The sequence below is a fragment of the Mus pahari genome, chromosome X (genome assembly GCF_900095145.1).
Source record: "Mus pahari chromosome X, PAHARI_EIJ_v1.1, whole genome shotgun sequence".
In the NCBI taxonomy this organism is placed as follows: Eukaryota; Metazoa; Chordata; class Mammalia; order Rodentia; family Muridae; genus Mus; species Mus pahari.
In genome coordinates, this window is record NC_034613.1 from 41,409,910 (window position 1) to 41,417,608 (window position 7,699).

At 42.1% G+C, this 7,699-nt stretch overlaps 1 protein-coding gene across 1 annotated transcript in view; it reads left to right on the plus strand.

Annotated features, from left to right (window-relative positions):
• Positions 1-685: 685 nt before the first annotated feature.
• Stk26 (serine/threonine kinase 26) overlaps positions 686-7,699 on the plus strand; it is a 53,888-nt gene continuing 46,874 nt past the window's right edge. The window contains exons 1-2 of the mRNA XM_021187271.1: positions 686-1,173; positions 1,303-1,459. Coding sequence (XP_021042930.1) covers positions 1,418-1,459 — 42 coding nt within the window. The 5' untranslated portion in view covers positions 686-1,173; positions 1,303-1,417. The remainder of the gene's footprint in view (positions 1,174-1,302; positions 1,460-7,699) is intronic.

Genomic DNA, 7,699 nt, shown 5'->3' on the forward strand with positions numbered 1-7,699 from the left:
ATAATAACCAGCTACTATTCTTGGAGAAAAAAATTATATATATATATATATATATATATATATATATATATAACGAATAGCATTTGTTGTGTGTGCATTGGTTGCACAGGCTTCTAACAAACTTCAAGGTGAGTTCTCACTTTACACACTCACTTGCATGTTATTTTGTCCTGTAACCTTTAGTTAGCCTGTGGGTTCACATAGATGCTTCCCTGAGATTCCTGTGACTGTTACTATTATCACTGTCATTGTTGTGTTACTGGGTCCTCCAGAAAGGGTCTGCCTCACTCCTGGAGGTGAACTTAAATTGGAAGAAGGCAGAGAGTTGCAGAAGTCACTCTGCTGCATGCTAAATTCAAATATCTATACTCCGAAAGATGTAATCTCATGCTCCTTGCTTCTGTTATCGTTGTTAAGTTTTCTGCCAATACATGATCCATTTTCCAATTTGCCTCTCTTTTATACACGCAGAAATTGTGAGCAACTTCAGCCAGGCCATTTCTCAACTGATAGCCTAAGGTAAGGACAGACTCAGTTTAAAGTGACTTGAGGCATATCTAAGGGCAAGGAAGCTGAAAATTGCAAGAGGGAAGGAACTTAGGCGCGAAGGAGCAGGTGTCTGGCTCGGTGGCCCCACCCTCGGCCAGGTGGGGGAGCCAAGCAAAACTTTTGCAACTCCAGACCTCTGGGAGGCTACAAGCACCCCAGCCTCACAAGCCTGTCTGCAACGTGGCCGCATTCATCCGGGTTGCCCTCATCTCCCCTACCCCACTCCTGCAAACTCTTCTGTTCTTTCTCCAGGCCCGGTCAGGTTCCAGGTTTTTCGATCCCGCCCTTCTGCTGCTCTCCGCAACCCCCGAGAGCCCCGTGCGTCTCCAACTCTGGCTATGTTAGCCAACCCCCTTTGCAGCCTGAAGCCTCAGCTCCCCTGACACCGCCCGGCAGCGGGGTGGAGGCAGGGCCAATCGCGGAACCGCCCCCAGCCGCCTCCCAGTCTAAGCGTTCGGGCGGGTTGCTGGGGTGCCTCCACCTCCTCTTCCTAAAGCGGCGAGGCACAGCAGAGCGGCATCACTGGAGCCCAGGTCCCAGCCACCGCCACACGTCCAGCCCTGCATCCAGGAAGAAGAGCAACACTGCAGCTAGCCAAAACCCAGGCGGGCTAGCGTCAGAGAGGTAGGTAAACTGAGTCCTAGAGGGCAGCGCCGCGAACCGCTCACCTCCCCGCAAGGGGGGGGGGAATGGGGGATTGGAGGCTGCAAGCCACCACCAGCCCACTAACTCCACTTCTCTGCGTCCTTCCAGGCCCCGATCGAGTAGCCTGGAAGAGCTGCAGAGCTACCCCCGTAGGAGGAGCCAGTCTCTGCCCAAGGCGCCACCGCCACCACCGCAGAAGCAGCGCGAAGTAGCAGTCGCCCCCATGGCCCACTCACCGGTGGCTGTTCAAGTGCCTGGGATGCAGGTGAGGAAGCCCAGGCCTCCCGTGCTGCCCACGTGACTGCTCCGAAGCCCCGCTTTGGGCACCAGGCACCGGGGACCAGGGGCAGCCACTGGGCAAACCTGAAGGCAGGGCCGGATCTCTCACCAGGTGACCCCGAAGTAAAGCTGGAGGTGTTTCCTGGCGTCCGGGCTAGAAGGTGTTTTGCACTGGGGCGACTGGGGAGCTACAGTAAATGCTGGTTGGTGTTGGCGGGGGTGGGGGTGGGTGGGGGGGTACACGTATAAAAATAGGCCAGAACCTTAGGCACCTGTACTTGTTAGGCTTGTTAATCGAGGCACAGTTGAGGACTCAGCGTGGGGGAGTCCCAGAACTTAACCTAGATGAAACGGAGGCATCCTGGAATGTGTGGGCTAAAACACCCAAGAGGTGCCCCCACAGGGTACACACACAGAGGTTGGGGTGGGGCGAGACCAGGAGTGGTGGTGGCGTTGAATTTGGTTCTTCCTGTGTGCAAAGACAGAAGAGCAAGATGACTTCTTTTCCCTTTTGGTGCCACTTAGAAGCAAACTTCTGTCTAGCTCCCCTACCTAGCTCAGTGTTCCGAGGAATGCAGGATCCTGTTCTGAGGGCCTAGGTGATGACTCCACACACCTTTCTCCTTGTCTGTCTGCTTAGGTGGTTGGTCCACGTACTTAAGCTTTTGTCCAGTGCAAAGGGGAAAAAAAAGTGTGGGAGGCAACTTTTTACTCAAAGTCTATACTGTTCTCCTCCCATTATATTATGGTTTCGTTAAAGAAAATTGTGTCAACAAACGTTTTACATATCTTGTTTTTTTTAACCACTCTTAACTTTTTAAAGCATTTACATTTGGGGTACCCGCATGCTAATCTAAATAACCCTTTATGAGTAATAAGTCAGAGGCTAAAAACACTGAAACTGGGTTCCTTATGATCTTCTAACTATGCTAACTCAAACGAACAAATTATTTCAAGTTCTGAAATGTAGAAAAAACTGCATAGCTTATGCTTCTATTAGGAGTCCAAACTTTGTGGATTGGAGTCTCTGTCTACTGCCGCATGTGCATGCACGGATTGGTCTCATTTTATTTATGATAACAAAGGTACTTTAAAAAATATCCTTTCTCCTCAAGGGGGTCATTTGTACAGGACATACATGTCTCCTGCATTTAAGGGCAGGTCTGGGTTGAGACTCAGGAAGAGGAGGGAAAGAAATGTAAAATAGAAAGAGTGGGGCTTTTTATGATATTAATCCATTTCAGCTTTTCCCAGTGCCCCAAACTCTTTTTTTTTCCTCATGCATTCTCATTCTCTGCCCCACACACTGTTCTTTGAGTTCTAGCTTTGCTTGTATCTGGACAAGTAGTAGTTTGCAATAGGAACTGGTTTGGAACGACATGTGAACGTTTCCCTTCGTGCACAGCTTTCTATTATGTGGAGACCTAACACTTTACATATGGCTGCTGTTCAGAGGCTCCATGCTTCTCTCTCCCTTGTGAACAGGCGCCTGCCTGCATGCAGCCACACTGGTGTCTCCCCTTCATCAACTTTGTGGGATTCTGGGCTACTCAGTGTGCTCACGAGAAAAGGATTCCTGGTCTTTATTCCATTTCGCTTGACTTTATTTGATTTATGTGGTTCCTGGTCTTTATTTAATTTGTTCTGACTTTATTGGATTGAGATGGCTTGCTAACTGCTCACTGTTGAGCATTGTCATATTGCCCCTTACTTTGTTTAATTGTGGAAGCTGGCTATCTCTTGGATTTTTAGATCTTAATTAAGGTGGGTTGAAATGGGAATCACATATTTGAAATGATCAACTTTGCCTTGCGTGGTGTGCCTTCCCCAAGTTGTTCACTTGTCAATCCTTAGATGTACAGGATAGTCATCTCAAATTCAGCAAGCAAAGATTATTGATTATTGCTCCGTCACTTCCCATCTAAGTGAAATGTCACATTCTCCAATTTTCATTGTTATTTCTAGATGTAGTTCTTAAGCACTTGCTGTAACATTTTAAAAAAGACAGCTTTTCCATATTTGAAATTATACAGGGACCTAAAACACATTCACAGCTTGCAGCATGACCCTTTAGCCTAGAATAGTTTTGTCTTCTTTCCCAAAAACTATAATATAGAAATACATTCTGGGATCATAATAGTCTCTTAGAGTTTTGTTAGTTAGGAGTAAGGAACTTCTAGGTTGTTTAAGTAGCAAGAAAACTTGAATTAGCCATGTGTGCTTTAAATTAATGTGTAGTATTTCCCCAAATCAGGGTGAAGTGATTGACCGGCCCATACATTCTTAACTGTTTATGTTGGAGAGTTATGAAGATTGATGGGAAAAATGACTTTTCCAGAAATTAAAAAGCAAAATTACTTTCTCCACAATGTTTTTTCTCCCTCTGAGCAGAGATGTGGAGCAGAGGCCAAGCTACCTGCTCTGTCACTTAAGTCTTCAGCATTGCTAACCTTCAAACAAAGAAATTTCTGTTGCCACTAGTTTAAAATGTAAAAGCAAGTTGGGGGGTGGGGGGGGGGAAGAAACCTCAGGATTTGGTCCAATTCAAACTCATTCTTGTGAAATTAGTTCCGCAAAATTTATATTGTTGCTATTTCTCAATGCTGTAGTACTGAACATTTTTAAAAGTCGGGGACACGATTTTTCCGTATTTAATTTGTGCACATTTTATGTTTATAACTAAAGGAATTTTCCACCCCAGAAGCTTTACTCTTGAACAACATTTAGAGTACAACCTTAAAAAAGGTAATAAACCAATAAACCTGTTTCTTTCCACTCCAATAATTACTCTTTAGTGATTTAAAATCTGTTTTTGACTTTGAAGTTGTCAGTTAAAAATTATATTTCAAAGTTTAAGATATTTTCCTTAAAGCTTATGTTAGTGTTTCTAAAAAAAATATGTAAAAGAAATTTTCAGTCTTTCATCACGTTTAGGTAAGAGAATAAAGTTACATGTTCAACCGAATATAAAATGCTATTATGTTTGTTATACTTTATACTGTGTCTTGTAGTAAAGAAACATTCCTTACTTAAAGAATTCTAAAATTAGCTCTTACATACCTGTGAAAAGAGTGGTACAGCGTAGTAGTGGTTGTTTGAGATCTCAGTGGAAGTGAATTTTTAGTATTAATAAACACTTTGTTGAAGACTTTTTAGTTAAGGAGTGAACTTAGTAGCGGCTTCCAGGAAGGACCAATATAGGAATCTATGATCTGTGCTTAAACGGCTATCAAGTCTGTGATCTTACCTCAGTAAGTATCAAAAGAGTTTCTGACTAGAAGGCTTCAAGAAGGTCATCCAAAAGTATTGTTAGGATTTGGGATAGGCATTTCTAAGTAAAGAAACTCCCTTAGCTAAGGTGTACCTACATATGCAGACAAGGGCCTGCCTGCTTGTTTAAACACACACACGCATGCATGCACATACACAGTCTTTGAAAACAGAATAAAATCATTTGAGGGATTGTGAAGTATCCCATGAGAGAAATAATAAGTAATAGCTTTGGAAAACTAGAGTGGGCCAGATGCTAGTGGTGGTTTTTGAAAGCTAGGGAAAGATTTTAACCTTTGAAATAGCCATTGAACCTTTCTGTATAACAGTGTGAAATAAACAAAGTCCTGTATAGGAAGAGAAAACTCTGTATTGGATGAATGAAGGTCCTGGAGAGGTATAAAATTTAAGATAGTCTCATCTCCAGAGGCTACTTCAGTAGGACAGTCATAGCTATGCAGTGGACCCGAGATTAACAAGCTACCTTCCATATCCCTAGGTGCCATAAAGGAAAAGGTTATCACTTGCTTTAATAATTTGCTAGTTACAGAAGGGCAAGTGAGAACTACAGTACCTCTGAAGGAAGTTAGAATGTTACTCGAAAGAGCCAAACCTGACAAGATGCAAATGGCTTCTGCTTCCCACGTGTGGATTTTTAGGTAGCAATTGGATGACACCATAAAACTGTCCAACATAGTTTGGAGATGTAAAATTGGAGCTTTAGCCACTCATGTGTTGTTTACCAAGCGACTAGTGTATAACCCAGCACTTTAAGAGAAAAGATGGAGAACCATCAAGATGGGAGAGGTTCATAACATCAATGAGAATATGCAGAAGCAAAGGCCCTCGGAGGGGTAGGAAACATGAGAAGTTAAGATCTTGTAAGTTAAGATGCATGAAAAGATGAGAAAATATGCCAGGCTAAAGAGGGAGTTATTTGCTGGAGCAAATTCTTTATTAACTGTCACCAGGGAACCTGAAGTGAAGGGATTTCTTGTGGCACCAGATTTTAGTATGTGGAATTACTCTCTCCTCCTTTCCTTCTCAATGGTCATTCAGATTTGCTGTGTGAGGTAGCAAGAGATTGGAAGCATTGCTCTGAACATAGGGCCTCTGTGTTAAGTGGTTGAAGCTGAGCCATTAAATATGATAATAGCTGGAACCAAATAACCTAAGCCAACTGGTATACTGGAAAAAGAGGTGTAGTTGTTGTAGTTTGGAGACTTAAATGTAGGGTCCACAGGTTGGGGTCTCCTGGGGAAAGTAAATAGGAGCTGGACAGAATATGGCATGTGAATTGAATGGTAAGGAGGGCTAGATATGGTGCTTGAATACAAAAGGTTCATCTACTTCCAGTTCTTGAGCCAGAGAAAATGAGAGCTTATAATTTGTCTGGTATTTGGGAGCCAGTGAGCATTACACTGCTGTGTTGTTTTGATTCTGCCTTTTTTTTTTTTAATTCAGTGACCTTGTACAAATTGTCTACAAAATTGGGAATAGTAAAAGCTGCATTTCCTTTGTCTTGACGAGAGGTTATTATGATGAATTAACTATCCTCTATGGAGTATATTTGGAGCTCCTGTGGGCAGTTCATACTGCAGACACCACATCATCTCATCTCTCTTCTGCTTAATAAGCCACATTTTTAAAAATTGAAACCAAATTCTGACTACCCCACTGCCCCAATCAGATCCAAAACCCTATGCTCAGTTTCTCTATAAATGCCTTAGTTTAACTACTTCTGATCAAGAAATCCTGTTTGATCTACTGTGTCAATTACACATCAGTAGTCACCACTTGGCCAAATGTTACCTGATTTTTCAGGTCACATTTTACTTTCTTCAAGGACTTCCTGAGAATGTGCCAAGCTCTAGGACCTTCCATTTCTACATAATTTGTGTCTGCTGTTAGTAGCCCACACAGTGCTCACTTTACATTCTGCCTTCAATTTTCTTTAAATATGTTTGTTTAGGCTGGAGAGATGACTTAGTGGGTAAAGTTTTTGTCACTAGAGGACTTGAGTTCATATGCTAGCACCATGTAAATACCTAGTGTGTGTGATGGTCTGCCTGTAATGTGATTAGTGTTCAACATGCACATACATATAAAACTGAAGAAAAAAATAAGCCATGTATGTCTCCAAAACTAAACTGTAACTTTTTGAAGTTCTGGACATCCATGCATTTTAATTTTTCATGCCATTATCTATGAGCTTTTACATAGATAAAATAATAAATAATAAATATAAAAATGGATATTAAAATACATCTATGAATCTTTTACACAGGTTTGGTTAATGACTTTACCTGCCTTTTAATGTTTGACTGTTTCTTTAAGTATGTTGTGGAATGCTTATGTTGTGTATACTGTAAAGATTAATTTGAATGTGTACAATAGAGACTTTCTACTCATTTAAATTATTTTAAAGCATAATACTTTGTCTGGCATGATACACTGTGAAACTAGTCAGTCGTCCCATCTTTGACATTCTCCCCCACTTGCCTTCCCAGGCCTTTGTGATGAACGGAAGTCTCACAGCTTTCCTACTGAGAAGAAGTGATTTCAGGCAAATGTTTGTCCTTGGGAAAAATGACTTCCTCTGTCCTCGCTTCCACTTAGGTTTTTCTTTTGAGTCGTGGTTTCCATTGCTCTTTTTGGATTGTTGGCCTGGTGGTTCGGACCTACCCGTCGGTTTTGTGTCTTTGTTCTCTTCTCTATTTACCTAAACGAATTTTTTTTAGGTTACTTTATTTTCTTATCCCAGCTATCCCATTGGAATCTGATCATTTCATGTGTATGAGTGTTTGCCTGTATGTATTCATGGGCACTACATGTGTTCCTGGTGCCCTGAGATTTCTTTTCTTCTTCTTCTTCTTCTTCTTCTTCTTCTTCTTCTTCTTCTTCTTCTTCTTCTTCTTCTTCTTCTTCTTCTTCTTCTTCTTCTTCTTCTTCTTCT